Source organism: Bacillus rossius, chromosome 8 (genome assembly GCF_032445375.1).
Source record: "Bacillus rossius redtenbacheri isolate Brsri chromosome 8, Brsri_v3, whole genome shotgun sequence".
Classification (NCBI taxonomy): domain Eukaryota; kingdom Metazoa; phylum Arthropoda; class Insecta; order Phasmatodea; family Bacillidae; genus Bacillus; species Bacillus rossius.
Window position 1 is genome coordinate 47,778,965 of NC_086336.1, and position 19,775 is coordinate 47,798,739.

A 19,775-nucleotide genomic window follows, 5' to 3' on the forward strand; every position below is an offset into this window, starting at 1 on the left:
CTTTCTATATACATCTTTATCTGTACAACACATAAGACGAACACACAAACTTTCAATTATATATATATTTACCTATTAATAATTTTATCTATCTTTTTACTAATCACAAGGATGACATATGTATAAAACAAACACGCGAGTTATGTAAGAATTTCAAAGCCATCGGTGAAGAACTTTCGGAGATTTAAGATTTTGAACGAACAAATATTTACATATTTAAATAGATTACAATTTATTTATTGGCAACAGGTTTCTAAAGGAATCTTTTGTAAAAGCACAGAATTTTTTTTTCTGTGTTGAAGAACTTTCATCCTCGCTGCACATCCATCGTCAGTCCAATGGGAGTGGACCGAGGTCCGATCGGGGTGAACTGAGGCCCGATGGGGGTGTACAGAGGCCCGATGGGGGTGTGCTGAGGTCCGATTGGGGTGTACTGTGGTCCTATGGGGATCGACTGAGGTCTGATGAGGATGTACTGAGAACCAATGGGGTGGACCGAGGACCGATTTAGTGGACTGAAGACCGATTAGGGTGTACTGTTGTCCTATAATGATCGACTGAGGTCCGATGGGGATGTACTGAAGTCCTATAAGGATCGACTGAGGTCCAATGGGGATGTACTGATGTCCTATGGGGGTATACTGCGGTCCGATGAGGGTGTACTGTGGTCCTATAAGGATCGACTGAGGTTCGATGGAGATGTACTGAGGTCCGATTGGGGTGTACTGTGGTCCTATAAGGATCGACTGAGGTTCGATGGGGATGTACTGAGGTCCTATAGGGTGGACCGACGTCCAAAGGGGGTGTACTGAGGTCTGATGGGGTGGACCGAGGTCCGATGGGGTGGACTGAAGTCCGATCGGGGTGGACTGAGGCCCGATGTGGGTGTACTGAGGTCCAATGGGGGTGTACTGATGCCCGATGGGGGTATACTGCGGTCCGATGGGGGCAACTGTGGTCCTATAAGGATCGACTGAGGTCCGATGGGGATGTACTGAAGTCCTATAAGGATCAACTGAGGTCCATTGGGGATGTACTGATGTCCTATGGCGGTATACTGCGGTCCGATGAGGGTGTACTGTGGTCCTATAAGGATCGACTGAGGTTCGATGGAGATGTACTGAGGTCCGATTGGGGTGTACTGTGGTCCTATAAGGATCGACTGAGGTCCGATGGGGATGTACTGAGGTCCTATGGGGTGGACCGACATCCGATGGGGGTGTACTGATGCCCGATGGGGGTATACTGCGGTCCGATGGGGGCAACTGTGGTCCTATAAGGATCGACTGAGGTTCGATGGGGATGTACTGAGGTCCTATAGGGTGGACCGACGTCCAAATGGGGTGTACTGAAGTCTGATGGGGTGGACCAAGGTCCGATGGGGTGGACTGAAGTCCGATCGGGGTGGACTGAGGCCCGATGTGGGTGTACTGAGGTCCAATGGGGCTGTACTGAGGTCCGATGGGGGTGTACTGAGGTACGATGGGGTGGGCCGAGGTCCGATAGGGTGGACTGAAGTCCGATTGGGGTGTACTGTAGTCCTATTAGGATCGACTGAGGTCCGATGAGGATGTACTGAGGTCCTGATTGGGTGGAATGAGGTTCGATGGGGGTGTACTGAGGCCCGATAGGGGGTATACTGCGGTCCGATGGGGTGGACCGACGTCCTAAGGGGGTGCACTGAGGTCCTATGGGGATAGACTGAGGTCTGATGAGGATGTACTGCGGTCCGATGGGGTGGAACGACGTCCGAAGGGGGTGTACTGAGGTCCGATTGGGGTGGAATGAGGTTCGATGGGGGTGTACTGAGGCCCGATTGGGGTGGAATGAGGTCCGAAGGGGGTGTACCGAGGTCCGAAGGGGGTGTACCGAGGTCCGATGGGGTCTCCCGAGTCACGTGGAACGGGGCTGGCCTTTTAACCGCTGTAAAAGTGTCCCGTGTGCTCGCAGGTGATCAAGGACTACCAGCTGTTCATGGTGGTCGGCGTGCTGCTGGTCATCGACCTGGCCATCATGACCACGTGGCAGGTCACCGACCCCTTCTTCCTGGAGACCAAGCAGATGGAGCCATACGTAAGTCCACCCCCTCCCTCCTGCTCCCCGGCGGCCGCCAGCAAACAGATTGGAAAAACGTCCGGGACTGACTTCACATCACATAGCTTTAAAAAAACATTGGACAACTAACTTTATTTATCGTTCGAATGACTTGTTGTATTGGCGTTTAAGGTCATCTGTGCATTATGTACATGTAACAGTACAGGTCCCACTTAAACTTTAAGAACATCAGTAGATATAATATAACATGATAAAAGTTTAGCTATACGCTTCCGGAGATATTACTTTTAATAACAATATCTCTTGAAATCTGTTTAAGTACATCTTTTTTTGAAGTCCTGATTTTAGTAATTATTTTTTTAATAAAACAAAATTAGTAGGCAAGTACAGTCCTTACTTTAATAAAAGTTACTTTTTTTTGTTTAAGGTTTTTGGAAAATTGGAGTTTACATGAAGATTTTTTTAATTTGGCATACGTGTATTCAGTAACAAATTAACTCTCGTAATAATACGAAGATTTTTTTTAAACAATGGAAATAGGGAAGAACTAAGCATAATATTAACTTTTTGGATCAATATTTCTTATGGTAAATTGTTGTTTTTGCTTTTTATATACACAGTTACACTCCTCACTGGAGCTAGGCTCAACAGTGGTTCGCCCCTTACCTCGCGCCTGTCCACACACACACAGTCTCGCACCACTCGAATGGTCCCGTCGCTCCACGTCTGTACCACTCGCCCAACTCACTCGTCATTCAATTCGCCTGTTGGAACTCCCGCGGATGCTGGCGTCGCTTCTTTTATACCAGTTGTTCGTCTTTCTCGAATGTACTGGAGTGGTTGTGACGTGTCGTGTCCATCCCGGGCCGACCCGACGCCCGAAGTATCCAGAAACGCGTTGGAGTCGCATCACTCCAAACGACAGCCTCTGTAAAACCTGCAGATTTCCTAGACCGTTAAGGGATAGATTACAACGCCGAAGAGGGAGGGTGCGGAGGCAGGGGCCGTAGAGGCCGGGCCGGTCTAATTCCCTTAGGTATGCGCGTGTGACGTCAGTGGCCGTGCGTGGCCGCCAGACCACCTCTGTACCTGGCGCGTGTCACAGCCTTGTCTCCCGCTTTCGTGACTAATAATAATTTAATAACATTTCTTCCAAAAAGCTACAGAAATACTACACTTACTAGACAATATAGACGTTACAGATATATAGCTAGTAATATAAGCATATTTTAAATCCAATATTTCTACTTGTTATTATTTTTTAAAAAAACACTTTTCAAGTGGTCCAAAACACACGGACAAAATTTCAGCTTAAATTAGTTACATGTTTAGTTATACGTAATAATCTTTACACCAAACTGTATGAAAATACTTAACATGACCTCTAATAATTTAGTTGCGCTGCTAATTATCAAAATACTGTATCGGCGCTTATAAGTAGGACAGGGACAGACGAGGGGTGTACATCATCACTGGTATGGACCGGTCCTTGCGCGTGGGCACGACGAGCCCTAGTATGCGGCTACCGAAGGAACTCAGAGAGAGACTGATGTAGGTCATCTGCAGCCAGCAGCCACTCACGCGACGCCTCCTACGGGGCGCTAGTCTCCGCAGATACATTTCAGAAACTTTTTCTCTTCTTTCTTCTTCCCAGCCCGACCCGTCCAGCGAGGACGTTCTGATCGTGCCCGTCAACGAGTACTGCCAAAGCGGCCGCATGACCGTGTTCGTCAGCTCCATATACGCTTACAAGGGCCTGCTCATGGTGAGTAACCAAGAAGGAATACTTTGTTTTTTTTTCGGGCGCAGGGATATAGGTATCCATGAACCTTTGGAACATTTGTGTGGTGGCGTGTTTGTCGCAGGTGTTCGGGGCGTTCCTCGCGTGGGAGACGCGCCACGTCAGCATCCCGGCGCTCAACGACTCCAAGTACGTGGGGATGAGCGTCTACAACGTGGTTATCATGTGCGTGATGGGCGCCGCTATCTCGTTCGTGCTGTCCGACAAGCAGGACGCCTCCTTCATCATCATCTCCGTGTTCATCATCTTCTGCACCACGGGCACGCTCTGCCTCGTCTTCGTGCCCAAGGTGAGCATGCACGCTCCTTATCCTCCGGGGTACACGCCGCACTTCGGCTTGGATTCGTTAAATTTCATATCTTAGGGCAGATCAATGACCGAGGCTTGGTTTTCTGATGATTACATGAGCTGAGGACCTGAATGGCGGGTGGTCTTTTTCAGTCAGGAAGCATCTGCTTTGTAGGTGCCAAAAGCTTGATTGTTGCTAATTCTGCATCAGAACATCCATCCTTATCATTCAATGGTGGTGTTATTAAAGATAAAGGCCCCCTGTACCTCTACACTACTTGCAATACTAGATTTAGAATTTTTTTATACATAAAAGTGTCCGTGAAAGAACCCATTTTAACCTTTCACCAAAGTCCAAAAAATTGCATGCCAAATGCGAAACCATGAAACGAAACATTTATAGATAACTTCAATAGCTCTTAAATGCTGTCCGTAATGAGACATTTTCAAGGTGTCTTGAACAGTTTGTAGATGGCGCGTTAACACCCGGAGCTATGCACGCCGTTTGTCACTCTAGCAGGTGACCACCTTAAGTAACAATATCTTTCTTTGTCTCTTTTTTTTTTAATATTTTTTGCACGGATAGTTTCAGGCAGTCGCCAAATTGGTTCAACTTCATTGGGACATTTGTGTGTGGAGGCTCAAGTGCGCATGCCCAAACTTTAAACATTTTAAATTCACAAGGGCGATAACATTACGTGGTTGTATTTACATATCAAATAAATAAATAAATAAATAAATAAAGGCAAGGGCCAAGCTTTGGTTGAAGTGTTTTGGTTTTTGAACGCAGTCCATCGGGCACTACGAGTTTTTTTCCCCCTAAAAATTCACGTACTAAAATGATGGTTTTTTGGGTGTGCAAGATGTAAAGCCAATCGAGTTCATCTGTGAGACGGAAAATGAAAAAAAATATCCGGGAGAGCAGGTCCTCTGGGCTCGTGGATGTCTTGGATCGGGCGACGGCGAGTGTCCCGGGTTTGTGGTCCCGGTGCCGCAGCTGATCGAGCTGCGGAGGAACCCGCAGGGCTCCATCGACAAGCGCATGATCCGGGCCACCCTGCGGCCCTCGTCCAAGAGCCGGCGCGACTCGGAGGCCTCCGAGCTCGAGGAGAAGCTCAAAGACGCCAGCGCCGCCAACCAGAAGTACAAGAAGAAGCTGGCGGAGAAGGACGCCGAGCTGCACGTGAGTGCGAACACTCCCGGCTCAAAATATCCAAAAAATTTGGAAAATGATTTTCGGAATTAAAAAAACCTTAATAATGTTACCAAGGCTTTCACGGCCATTTTTTGAAATAACTTCTCTTCTGGGTTGTAGCCGTGTCCTTGGCGGATAATTCACCGACGTTTCGGTCGAAATTGCAGTCGCCATCATCAGGTAGCAGTTACCTTTGGGTAAATATGTAGTTTAGCGGTATTTGCGAAAAAAAATGTTAAAAATCCGAAAATACTTTTATCATATGCTCTTTAACTTCCTCTTTTCATTAAACCCGGCGGAGATAAGAAATTGTAAGTAACTGCTCTCTGATGATGGCGACTGCAACGTCGACCGAAACGTCGGGTGAATTATTCGCCAAGGACACGGCTACAACCCAGAAGCCAAGGTACTTCATTAAGTAACCTTATTCGTTATCCAAGATTTTTTTTTTGTGCTCGCACCATTGCTGGTTACACTGTGTGTCATGAGAAACCTCTTGAACGGACAAGAAAATATGAAAATGCAAACACACAGAAAACAAGCCCCGAATTCAAAACCGATGTCACATCGCTGGGGTCACCTGTGCGCGTCTGTGTTGTTGCTGTGTTGTCCGAATTTCTTTTTTTTTTTGTCTTTATGTTCGTTCCTTGTTTGCTACGTCTCGTCGTGGTTAGCTTACAGTGTTCGTCCTTTGTGCCCATGGAATATCTGTGCTGTCTATATTTTTAATTTCTTGACATAGGCTGATTTTAACTTGTTTTCTGTGTGTTTACATATTCCGTTTTGAGGTTTTGTATGACATACGGTGTAATCATCACTGTTATAAGCAAAAAAAAATTAATCAATCTTCCCTACTGCAAGAATCATTCAGAGAACCTCTTTCATTTTGTAACTAAACTGTAAAAATATTGTGTAATTTCGCACAAAAATTAATCTGGTACCATAGTTTTCACCGATATTGGTGTAATTTTATACCTAATGTTAATGTATTTTTACTCTTGTTTTCAAGTCAAAATACTATAAAAAGTGAAAAGTACAATTGCTATGGTGTGGTAAATATGTCAAAGCTGTTGGTGTATTTTTACTCTGCGATATGTATTTAACTTTGCGATATGTACTCTGCATGTGTATTTTTTTACCACAAATGTCATTTAATTTTACTAAATCGTTGAGTAAATTAAACTACTTCCAAAATTATTTTATTTTTTGAAGCTTGTAGCTGTTAATGAACCATGTATTTAAATATTTTTTTTCACCCCTTAAAGGGGAGCAGTTGCACCCCATACCACCCTCCTTAGATGAAAGCTAGATTCGTGCACTTAGTTCTTATACTTCGTTATCTATAGCTTGGACCTAATATAATTCCTCTCTAAGAGGAATATCGTCCCGCCAATTTAAATATTTTTCTTTGCAATGTTATTACGATACCATAAAGTAAGTACAGATATATAGGGCATTTGGATTACTGTGCACCATACCGAAATGACGTTTTTTTTGTATGCAGTTGGTTATTAATTACAAACCCTGTTGTGGAGAATTAAAAGTATTTCCCAAAAATTGCACATCTAGTTTAATAAATTTAAGGAAAGTGTTCGTACACATCTTTTCTTGTATTGAAATGCGAAAACATGTTATGTTATGTTAACATGAACAATAAAACGTTTTATTTGTTCGGCACACATCAACTACGCAGTTTGGTTAAGTGTAATGTGTTACGTGTTTGTAGGCACATTTGATTGATGTCCATGAAAAGTCGGTACTGCGTAGCCTTACCAATACTTTACAACAATATTGACTCTATTAATCCAATACCCTTTCCAGATTACAGTTTACGGCACAACCGGAATCAGGGCCTAGTTTTGGATACATTTTTTTTAAATATTGTACCCATGGACAAGTGATGAAACTTGTAATCTCCGTGAAATTATATTTTTCCTCCTAGTTTATTTGTTAATTAATATCACTCTGACATCTTAAATCATTTAAAATTATTCATGCACTGTAGTGACCAGAATTTTTACATGGTTAAAAATTTCAATCATACCAAAAACATTTTAATACTTTAATTTAACATGACCTTGATTAGTTTCTCTTAGCCTTTAAATTAAAGTTAAAGCCTTTTTTTACATCTGAATACATTCAAAAATTAAGAAAAAAAACGGTTCAGGACGTTTTAAGAAAATACGATTTAAGATCTGAACTTACGTGTTAGATAGAATTCAAAGGCAGCAAACTCGTAGATGTATGTATAGAATTCAAAGAGATAAAATTCGTGCATGTATATACTAATTAGTTTTTTCAGATGAGCATGATTGTTGGATTAAAGCGTTAGGGATTTTTTTTCAATCACGCCAACGAATGAGTGAGGTGAATAGCGGCAGGCTATGATTTTTTAAACGACAAACATACAAACCAAGCGTCTGCGAACCATAAGGCCAGGGCCTGTCCAATGTTAAGCCGTATAGACCAAGCATTTGCGAACCGCAAAGCCTTCTTCTTCAATATTTTTATATAGTTTTTTTTTTAATATGGCATATTTCAAGCAGACAAGACAATTGTCTTTGAACTCTCAGACATATTGAAATGAAATGTATAATGATTCAATTCAAGATAATTTTTATGATACAAAAATTTACAATTATATTCTAAAGCAAATGAATTTTAAGTGTAAATTCCATTCAAGTGGCTAACAGTACAAGTTTAACCAGTGTAATCATGTATGATAATCATAAAATTTTCAGATCGGTCATGTCTGGCTAGTGGTAGAAAATATGTTATTCTTTCAAGGTTCTCAGGAAAAAATAGTGTGATAATATACGATCCTACTGCAATGAATAATCCCACAACTTGTTGCATGTATTAAATTTTGCCCTTAATGGAAATAATGTAACTTTACTTAAAGTTGTGAGCAGTTACAATTTTCAGATAAACAAAAGTTACAAAAGTAGGCTAACCACTAATGAAAAACTTGGAATTTTCACACACAAATATTGTTAGTATGGACAGTGACTTTAACTTGCAACGGTGTTGCCTCCTTACTTTTGAGACCGTTACTGAATGTTGCCACCCAACACGAATATAGGTAATGTAAGCAGCGAACACTGATTTTTTTTTTGTATGATCGATTACAAGAAAATAGGTAAACTAACTAAGTTAACTTTACGCCTACTGTGGGAACGACGTGGACATGAGGGTTTGAAGGAGGGAACCAAACACGTACTCGTCATTGTGTTGTTCTGCCGCGGCAGGTGCTGGTCCAGAGGCTAGGGGACGACACCTTCGACCTGAACTGGGACTCCGGGATGGACCGGCTGGCTGTCCCGCGACAGGACATGCTCAGGAGAGAAGGTGAGGAGGGTCTCCCGAGCTCCGTCGGGAACGAGCTTGCGTTCCCGAGCCAAGTAACACCTCTCAGACACTTCACTGAACATTCCAAGTCTTGGTAACGTTCCTGAACACGCAATGTACCGGAGCCCTGAAAAATGTTCTCGTGATTTTTTTTTTATTGATTCATTTTAGCGGCGAAATTAAGGCCTTTGTCTTCCACTTGACCACTTTAATGCTTTACGAATTGCATGGCATTTTATAATAAAACACACTTACATAATTGATTTAATCTAATTGAAAAAATAACCAAGATAATGAAAACAAACTTACAAATACAAAACAACTAAAAAAAAAAACTAGCGAGAAAGAGCTTTTTTTTAAATATTTTCCTCTTCAGAACCAGATTTTGACGTGTGAACCTGATTGTACCAAGCGTGTTTCAGCAACACTTTATATTTTTTTTTTGTAAATGGAATTGAAATACTCACGTAAAAATTACAGATATGTATTGTAATTTTTGTACATTTACTTGAAAACCACTGTGTCACTACAAAACAGTGTTCGCAGTAATACTGGGTTCACATTCTTAACCCGGGGCATCTATTCCCCGTGTTGTCCCAGTAAAAACAGTATTTAAAGTTAACTGTAACCCGTCCCCTGAAAATCCTTCCAGTATTATTAAGAGCATTATGTACCCCTCCACAAAACTTGGAAAACACTCACATTGTTTCAATCATTTTTTGAATGAAGTATTAAAGATAGAGCCTTGAAATTTTTACCATTGCGAGAAAAACGTTGGTTTGTAATATCTATCGATTTTAATTTCACACGTCACGATTTTAAATGCCTTAAAAAAATGTGAAAAACAAAGAAATTTGTGCCTCATTTCTTGTCGCACTTATAGAAATCTGTAATTATTTTATCAGTGCGACTGAAGTGCACAATCATGTGAACAAAATGATATCATAAAAGTTGATGGTCACCGATCTGAATTTCCATGAAATCGTTTGTGAAAACTAGGTATTTTCGCGCGCCCAGTGTCAGCTTGGTGCTGCTTGCAGCGGAAGCGATGGTTGATGCGTGGCGTGGCCGAGCAGGGAGGGGGTAACTGGCGGCTGGTGGCGCTGGAGGGGAAGTGGTCGGGCGAGTTTCTGACCAGCAGAGCCCACACCCTCACACAATGCTAAACTTTCCTGCTACAAGGGTGTTTGACGTACCACTTTTTTGGTATACATACCAGTAATCCCTCAAAACTGAGGGAAAAAAATTAATTATCAACTAAAAAATAACTTAGTATTTATGGTACAATCTACTAACTTAGGTATATAGGTATCTATATTTTCAAGCATTGCTTTGAGCATTCCAAATATCTATTCGTCTTATTCATATTGTGCTGGCAAGTGCTTGCACAAAAAAAATGCAACTAAACCATCTGTTATCTATGATACAGGTGAAAAAAAAAATACACGCGCTACACTTATTGTCGTATTCCATCTGGCACAAAGATACGTTTTCCTAGGATCACGCATGCGCCATGCGCGATGCGCGATGCGCCAATGTAACATTCGTGTTCACTGAGGTGGGGGTGGTTTGTTAGAATGCGGGAAACAGTCTGCGCGATGGAAGCAACGACCGCCGCCGTTTTGCTGGAGGAAGAAGCTGATGAGGATTTATTGCTCTCGTGCTTCCTAGAAGATGACAGTGATATATTTAGAAGAAGAGATGACGAAGGGTGTATTAACATATTGATTTTACGTCACCTAATCGAAAACGAAACTGAATTTAAGTAATATTTCAGTGTTCGACAGAAATTTTTGATACAGTATTAGGCTTTGTTAAAGAAGACATCACGAGATCGCAGTACAACAGAGTCAAAAGACCAATATCTGTTGAACAGAAGGTATATCTTAACTCTCAGGTAAACAAATTCAACTAATTAAATTTAATGTTAAGTTTTATTTTATTTGTTTATGTATAGATGCATTACTTTAAAAAAACACTATCCAAATTGTTACTTAACGAAACTGAAATTATTGGTGTTATAACCCATTCAAATGTATTTATGTAAAGTACTTTATTAATAGTATTAATTGATATGTCTCTGCATTCATTCACTCTGTGAAATTATACTGGTTATATTCTAAATATTAATTGATATGTCTCTGCATTCATTCACTCTGTGAAATTATACTGCTTATTTTCTAAATGAGTCTCACGAAGCCTCCTTCTACATTAACATCGTTACTGCTATTTCTGCCTGAAGATATGCAGACTTGAGTGGGGTGTAAGACAAACACAGGAAAACTAATGTCAGTATCCACGTGTTGATAAGGTTGTTGTTCTTGATAAGTATTGGTCTGTTTCTGCTGCTCCATCAACGATTTCAGTTCCATCTCAGACACAACTTGGCACACCTTTAGTCTAGTTTCCGCAATTAGTTGTTGAGAAAATTGCTTTCACTAAATCAATCATTTATTCATTATGTTCTGCAGTGAAACCCTTTGCCTCCATTATAAAACGCACGCGTGATCACGGCGGCCAGGCAACTGCTGCGCGATACGCATGCGCGACACGCAGTCGCCGGAACGGGGAACCCCGCTTGCGCGTCCTTGAAAACCAGCCCCGTATCAACGCACAGACTCGAGTGCTGCGTGGTCACACAGTGACGCATCACGCACCACGCATCGCGCATGCGCAATCCAAGGAAAACGGAGCTACATACCTGTATCCTGCAGTGCGCGTGAATCTGGTTCCGTGGGATAGCGGATGTAATTCAGAGTGCCAGTTCCTACTATTGGTTTTAAAGGTTTGTTCAGGGATTTGTCAAGCATTTATATTTACATTCGATATAGTTGGTCTTCTGGAGAAACTTGATGTAATCAGTTACAAAGCTGCATGTAAGAGTAGTTACAGTTACAACAGATGGAAGAGAAACGGGACAAGAGAATAGGCAAATCAGGCCATTTATGGCTAAGTGCTCGACGAAAGAAAAGAAAAGCAACGGCTGCTATCGCATACCAGCAAGAGAGGTAAGTAAATATTTACTGGTCATTTTTAAAAGATCACAAGAAATAAAACAGAAACACACAGTTTTAATTACAAAAGGTTTTTTAAACACAATCATAATATGGTATCATGTTTCTTAGAAAAAAAAGAAGACTTGAAGAAATCTCCACATTTCCAGAGGAGGTAACGTGGACGCTAACGAGTTCGGGAAACGAGAACGATGATTCGTCAGCACCTGGTACAAGTCAGACAGAAAGCGGAATTTTCAACTTGATAACTCAAAAAGAGTAAGTTTATAGTATTTTTATGCTATTTATACAGTTAGCTGCCTGTTTCTTTATTTATTTTAGCTGGATAGTATTTTTTACAAACGTTCTAGTCATTATACGCCCAGTGCTTATCGTCACCACTCCCACAGCCATTAGCACTGCACAATTTACGGTAAAATTCGTTTTCATTTCCGGTTTGACTATTCTTGAATGTAATAATCTTTTTATTCGTGGTCATTCGACATGAAGGATTTGTTCAAAATGCGAATATGTACACGTTAACACAGTTTTTAAGTTTGTTACTCTTATTGTAATTATCAAACAGATTTTAAAAAAATAGTAGGTAATAAATATTTCATCCAAACACTCTATTAACTTCCAAAAAAATGTGGCCAGTTCAACTCGAAGTGTGATTTATATTTGTTGTTGGATAACGGGCCATTTTCAGTAGAAAAATTTATGTTGATATTTAAGATAAAGCAATTATCATTGAATTAGTGAGCACAGAAAGGTTATATTAGTTATTTCCTTATAAAATCGAGTCCATTTTCGGTTTTAGATTACACAGCATCTGTTGCTAAACAAAAAGCTACATTACTTAGCATATATTTAGCCATAATAGAGTGTTAATAAATACATTTCCTTACCAATACTAACCCTTATTTTATTTTGAACTTTTATTTTACTTTCAGGCTAATGCATGAAGCTGCTGCTAGCCAGCATACAGAAGAGAATCTTGGTCAACATAATCATGCAGATTTGGAACACGAATGTGACGTTTCCGAAGATGAAGTACTTTCTACAAAGCTGAAAACTATGAGTAAAAACATACCTGAAGTAGAAGAGGTACTACAGGAAGATGGGATACACACGAAGTGAGTAAAATTAGTATCGGTTCTACCTTACTAGTAATAATCTGGTTGAATGTAGGCCAGTACACATTCCATAATGCTACCGTATCATAAATTTTCTGGTTTTTAATTAATAATCAAAGTTACATTACTCACAAGGTCACCCATATGAAAGTTTGTAAGGGGGCAGAATTTGTAGGGGGAGGGGGCAAACCATCACAAATGACAATAAATGGCCAAAAATGGCCTTAAAGGACTCAAAGTTTGCCCAAAATACTCAAGAACACCTAATTTTTTTCTTTGCCTGAAAGCTAAGGGTAGCCACGGACTTTCATAATGTTTTAATTATTGTAAACATAAGTAGTATTTTCTAAAAAGTGTAGGCCACTGAAAAATGTATATAAGAATACTTTTGTCATTTTAGGACATACGCAGTACTGAAACAGCTGTCTCCAATATTTGTGAACTCTTTGGAAGCTCAGGATTATGAAACCAACACAGAAAATTTGCACTCTCTGGACCACCTATCCGTGACTTCAATCACTTCACATGGACAGGTAAATGTTTTAACTTTGCTGGTAATATGTACTACTATATCCAACCATCGCATGTATAACTTTGTTCTCGAGAAATAGTTTGATGGGTTTTACAAAATGTTCTATGAAATTCACGACAAGTTCTGGATTAATGTAGCCAATATCTGAAACTTCAACGAGACTTGCACTAGCTTGCAACAATGGTACATTTCGCTGTCGTTACAGAATAATCAATGGTGGTACAAATATTCTCGAAGCACTTGTGCAGCATACAATAGTAGTTTTCATTTCTCTTTCACCACTAGATAGGCCTACTGTGCCAATTTGACACATTCCCTTCTAACATACAACTTTTCCAGCATTTTTTTGGACAGTAGATAATCCAGATTCATAATGAAAATTTTCAATGCATCAGTTTTATTTTCTTCTACTACCTTATCTAATGGTTCGAAATTATGCATTTACATTTTCTTTATTGAATCCCTTTATCCGAGTCATTGATGTGCAAACAGGCAGACTGAGACACAGTGTCCTTTTCATGATCTCATCAAAGCACACTTTTATTAGCCATTTCTTGTTCCTTATTAAATCGGTGATATTAGTTGTATCTTTCAACTATTTGAAAAGCAAGTTTCCTTACATCAGTTATACTTAGACAAATGCATAAGTTCTTCTAGTTTCAGAATGTGTTGTTCTAATTTCTTTCTAAGCATCAGGTGGTAGATCGATTTGTCGACCTTTTATTTCTTGGGTCTGGTCACATACGCGGACATATCTTTCTCACTTCACCCCTGATATGTCTAAAAGTATACACATTGACACACAGTAGTGTCTAGCACATTCATTTAAAATTTAAATGTAGCTTGCCCAGTTGTATTTTTCTACAGCTTGTGCCATATCTACTATCCTCCAATTTCCGTATTAACACTTAGACATATTCTAAAATCTGAAATAATTATTCACAAAGAAAATTATAATTCAATTCTTAGTATCCTAAATCGCACCATGTTTAAGTGGTGCGATATAGGCAAATTGCAGTAATCACAACAAACAGCCATTCCAACCTCAACCGACATATGGGATTGACAAAGTAGCAGTTAAAATGTACATTTGTACCTAATTGAAATGATTTAAATTCGCATACAATAATAGTATAAAAATACCTGGGCATTGTCTAAAATGACTTGAATTTTCAGTAAGAAACTTGAACAACAAAATCCCTATATTATCTCTTGATTATCACACTCATATGTATAAACTGGCGGGCTCAGTGTTACTGTGCACACATCGGTTACACTGGAGAGTAACTAAAACCAACACCAGATGTCATATCGAGTTATTCATTTTCTGTAAAGTAACAATAGTGCGATTTATGCAACTTTCCTCGTTTCCTTGATAATAGATTATACTTGGCTCAATTTTTATGTTTCAATGCTTATTCCTGGTTTATAGTGACAGACATCTGCATTGCAATGGTGGGTGTTCAAAAATCTGTACCGGCATTCTCCCTCATTTTACCATTCATTCAAACATTACCTACTATGTGTAAAAATAATTTCTTTTGTTTGCAGCACTATTTGTTCATTCAAATATTGCTTCGTTTCAGGTATCCAATACTGACAGCGATGAGCTGGGCTATTTAAGAGAATCTGCCTGTAACTATGAAGAAGATTCCAACATAAAATCCTCTGATAAAACAGAAATGTGCCCGACCACTACAATAGAAACTGACTTTGTGCTTGAAGGACATCGTATTGTGGACATCGGTTACGTATTGATGAAGCTGGTAGAGCTGGGGAATCATAATGCTGCTTTTGGTTGTTCACTAAATAATATGAAGGTCTTCAAAGAAATACGGCGTGGATTGTCATCTGTTGTACTCTTTAGATGTAACATGTGCAATGGGCAATTTTCATTACATACACATGATCCAGGCACTTCCTCAACTCACATGGATATCAATGCAAGAGCTGTGGCTGGAGTAATGAGTATTGGCGGTGGATTTTCTCATTTGGAAGAATTATGTGCTACAATAGGAATACCATGCATGTCTTCTAAAACTTACTCCAAAGTTCACAACAACGTATCTAACGGGTGGGAAAAAGCTGCCTTAGGAGAAATGAGAAAAGCAGTTGAGGAAGAAATAAACCTGGCAATCAAACGAGGAGATGTTGATGAAAATGGCATTCCTCTTTTAACTGTAGTGGTAGATGGTTGTTGGTCAAAAAGGTCGTACAGAACACAATACAATGCTTTATCCGGTGTAGCAGCAATTGTAGGATTTTTTACAAAGAAAGTTCTTTTTATGGCAGTACGTAATAAATTTTGTTTTGTATGTGCTCGAGCACAAAATGCAAATGACATACCTTCTCACACATGCTACCGAAATTGGACTGGTAGTTCAAGCAGCATGGAGTCCAGCATCATTGTAGAAGGATTCAAATTAAGTGAACCTATATACAATGTTAAATATAGTAAAATGATTGCAGATGGTGATAGCAGCTGCTATAAAAAAATTTTGGAAGCAAGGCCATACCAAAATACGACCGTCGAAAAGATCGAGTGTCGTAATCACCTTTTGCGAAACTATTGCAACAAGCTTAGAACACTATCAGAGCAAACTAAGATAGGCCCTCCATTTCTGAGAAAAATCATTAGTCAGAAAGTTTTGAAGCTACGGGGAGCGGTAACTGAAGCCATTAAGCACAGAAAAAAAGAAGACAAACCAATTGCACAAAAATTCTTTGCTCTTCGAGAAGATATTTTGAATGGCCCCAGTCATGTTTTCGGTGAGCACGAGAAATGCTCATCTCTTCAATACTTTTGCCCTGGACCAAAAGTAGGAGAGAAAAACTTAGTTCCTGAGATGAAGAATTGTGGCCTGTACGATAACATAATGAAAGCAGTGCATTATTTGACTCAACATTCAAGAAGCCTGATCTATGATGTCGATAGTAACGCAGTGGAACAACTAAATTCCATAATTGCAAAATATGTTGGAGGAAAGAGGATCAATTATGCTATGAAGCGGTCGTATCAAGCAAGATGCTCTGCTGCAGTCGTTTCGCATAACACGCGAAAACCTCACTACGTCCTTCACAAAACGATGTGTGATGGTATCAGCCCAAATAAGTTTGTGAAGAAGCTAGAAACTTCCAGATCAAAAATAAGAGAAAATGCAAACATGAAAAAGAAGCACTTCAAACGAGCTCTTATTTCTAATAAACAAACAAAATCTAAATACCAGCAAATTGGAGACAGCGACTATGGTGAACATAGTGAAAAAACTGACATGGCTCCTGATGTTTACGAGGCGCAAAAAGAACTGCATTTTAAGTCACTCGAGAAAACAGACATTGAACGCAGAGAAATAGAAAGAGGTACCCTGCTTCAGGCAGGAAGTGGCGAATGGCTAGAACGTAGGCGTAAAATGCTAACAGCATCGAAGTTTGGAAGAATATGTCGCCGACGCCCGACTACTAGTTGCCGAAGTTTGGTGAAGAATATTATATATTCTCCTGACATTCTCAACGTTCCATCTCTGTCATATGGAAGAAAGTACGAGTCAACAGCTATCCAGCAGCTAGAAAAACAAGAAAACATTTCTGTTCAGCCTTGTGGTCTTTTTATAGATAAAGATTTGCCTTTCCTTGGAGCTACGCCGGATGGATTGATTGAAAAAGATGGTTTGGTGGAAATAAAATGTCCTTCGTCTGCAGCAGGCATGGAACCCAACCAAGCAGTGTTACAAGGAAAAATACGGTACTTAACATGCAACATGGGTATAAATGAAATAACTGGTTTGAAAAAAAATCATGATTACTTTTTTCAAATTCAAGGTCAGTTACATATCACAAACAGGAAATTCTGTCTTTTGGCTATTTGGACATCTAAGGATCATCCTGTAAAAGTTACAAGGGTAGAAAGAGATGACCTATTCTGGAAAAATAAAATGCAACAACAGTTGGTTCAGTTTTATAATGACTGCTTGGTTCCAGAACTTGTTGACCCTCGCTACACAAGAAATATGGAAATACGAGACGTGGCTAGTTCGTGTAAACAGAAGAAAACTAGAAAGAGTAAGCTGAAAAGTGAGAATTCCGTACTAGAAGTGAGTGATATGTAATGTTTAGAGTTTCACACACAAAAATTTGTAAATAATTATATTACATTTGTATACTGACAGAAGTTTATTTTGAAAGCAGATTGTAGTGATTTATGCTTTTTTTCTCGCCATTTTTATCAAAATTGTTATAACTATTGGTGTTCAATGTTTTGACAGTAGCCAATTTACAACTTGTAAAACGCAGGCTATAAGTTAAAAAATGAGGATTCTGTAAGGAAATAGGTTTGTAATATTTAAGAGTTTCATTTTCAAGTTATATTAAATGTGTACATTGATAGGATTATATAATTTTGAAAGCAGATTTCCAGTGATATATACTATTTTTTGTTCCTACGTTTTCCATTGTTGTATTGCTTATGTATAATACTGTTGTAATTGTAGCCAATTGCTTGCTTGTAAATTGAACTAGTAAATATGTACTATACCTATTACCAATTAATTTTTATTGTGAACAAAATATTTTTAAAAGGAAATGCGTCTGGGAGCCACAAGATTGTAAGTTCGGATCCTGGTCACTTCGAATTAAATATTTTTTTACTTATTATTAATAGTTTTATTGAACCTTCATTAAGCCTAAATTAAAGCAATTTTTACAATAAAAGTTTGCAACACTGAAAAAAATATAATAATACGACCGACAACCATACAATACCGCACAGACCACATAACTGACTGTATGCTTGTGTGTCTTCCTAATGGCCCGTCTGCTTTATGATGAGTTACCTGGCTGTTTTAATGTTTTTTCCCTGTAAATAGTAATTTCTTGGTAAAATATTTTTAATTGAATTGATATTTTTGGCCTAAATTATTTTATTTTTAACTTTCAGTGAGGATGGAACCAAGAACTGAAATCGATTTAATTAGTTATTTTATTAAAAAGGCGAAATTTTTATAATTTTATTCTAACTTTTTCGAATTTCTAAGCTGAATAAACAACAAATTTACTCTCACTGGGAGTCGAACTAAGGATTGTAATCGTGTGACTTAATAAGTAAATTAAGAAGTGAATTTTTTTCGAATTTGGTTCCTTCATACAATAAAAACCTAAATTATGTTGATATTTTACGAATTTTGGTCAATTTTGAAAGCGACGGAAACTCCCGAACGTGGGCGAATACATACGAATGGCAGCCACAACTGACGCAGACACCAAAATTGAAGTCCCATAAAAATAGCATTGTGCTCTTAGCCCCATAATGATACTACTTTATTATATATTATGAGGCTTCTATTATCCAAAATATTTAAAGACCATATAAATTAATAAAATAGATAAATTTAATAGATTACAGTGTTCTGATAATACCAGCAAACATTAAGCTTTTTTTATTCCCATACCAGACTGCTTGCTATGTTTCGCGCAGTATTTTATACATTAGAATTATACTTGAATGCCTAGAAAAACTTAAAACTCATTAAATTATTTTAGATAAACTATTTTTTAAACAAACATGGCATTGAAATAATTATTTGCAGATGTAGCATTTTTTTCTTCCCCCCCCCCCCCTCCCCATCCAGACCTATCATCTTAATTTCAGTATTGTAAACTCTTAGAGTAAAAATATTTTACTCTAAGAGTAGGTTTAAGTGATTGTAAAATACTAACTCTAAATTTTATTTGGAAAATTATGTTGAAATGGCCATTATAAAAACAATACTTCAGCTCATAAAAGACAAAGTGTTTCTGCGAATAACCATAAAAATAAAATAAAATTGATTGTTTTTATTTCCCTTGTTTACCGTCGAACATATTGAATTTCAGGCAATATATTGTGATTGATTCCTTCAAGGACATGAACGTCCATGAGAGTGTTGTTCGGACAGTTGATAACTGCCTGCAAGCCAGTGTCGCCAGGCACTCCGCGGCTAAGGAATGCACAGTGAAGGAAAGGAGGGGTGGAAACCCTGAGACTCTCCCCACCCCGGCAGCCGGCCGCACGTACGTCACGGTCGCGTCTGCCCGTCTGACTCCACCCCCGGCTGTAAACCACGCCTCCCGGAGGGCAGAAACACGTGGCCGGCTCGGCTCATCGCTGTGAGGGCTCCGCTCCATAAGAGTCTTAACTGCGCACATGATAAAGCTAAACTGTTGAATATTCAATTATCTTTTACTTGGTTTTAAAAAATTATGCTTGAATGATGTATCAATTAAAATTTTATAATTATGGAATTGTCGTAAGAAATAATCAGTATTGAAAAAAGCTATAGTCATAGCCATAGCCATGTGTTGTACAAAGTAACAACATATTTCTTGTAGTTTCACAAACTAATAGCAGAACCCGGCAGTCGTTGTCCTCCCAGTATTTATTTATGTACCTCTA

General features: G+C 39.2%; 2 protein-coding genes across 2 annotated transcripts in view; both read left to right on the forward strand.

Moving 5' to 3' along the window:
* The window catches only part of LOC134535367 (gamma-aminobutyric acid type B receptor subunit 2), a 328,071-nt gene that overhangs the window by 289,882 nt on the left and 18,414 nt on the right, over positions 1-19,775 (forward strand). Inside the window, exons 11-15 of the mRNA XM_063374439.1 lie at positions 1,951-2,073; positions 3,710-3,820; positions 3,921-4,145; positions 5,142-5,327; positions 8,588-8,687. Coding sequence (XP_063230509.1) covers positions 1,951-2,073; positions 3,710-3,820; positions 3,921-4,145; positions 5,142-5,327; positions 8,588-8,687 — 745 coding nt within the window. The remainder of the gene's footprint in view (positions 1-1,950; positions 2,074-3,709; positions 3,821-3,920; positions 4,146-5,141; positions 5,328-8,587; positions 8,688-19,775) is intronic.
* Positions 11,422-12,945, forward strand: LOC134534867 (uncharacterized). The gene is made up of 3 exons (XM_063373511.1): positions 11,422-11,695; positions 11,813-11,959; positions 12,634-12,945. Exons 1-3 carry the CDS (start codon positions 11,589-11,591, stop codon positions 12,818-12,820), a joined length of 441 nt encoding a protein of 146 aa, XP_063229581.1. The 5' UTR covers positions 11,422-11,588; the 3' UTR covers positions 12,821-12,945.

Bases quoted from the DNA above. Each gene is read 5' to 3' on its own strand.
- LOC134534867 (XM_063373511.1), top strand. From the start codon at position 11,589: ATGGAAGAGAAACGGGACAAGAGAATAGGCAAATCAGGCCATTTATGG. The intron at 11,696-11,812 runs GTAAGTAAATAT...CATGTTTCTTAG, and splicing joins ATCGCATACCAGCAAGAGAG to AAAAAAAAGAAGACTTGAAG. The intron at 11,960-12,633 runs GTAAGTTTATAG...TTTTACTTTCAG, and splicing joins AACTTGATAACTCAAAAAGA to GCTAATGCATGAAGCTGCTG.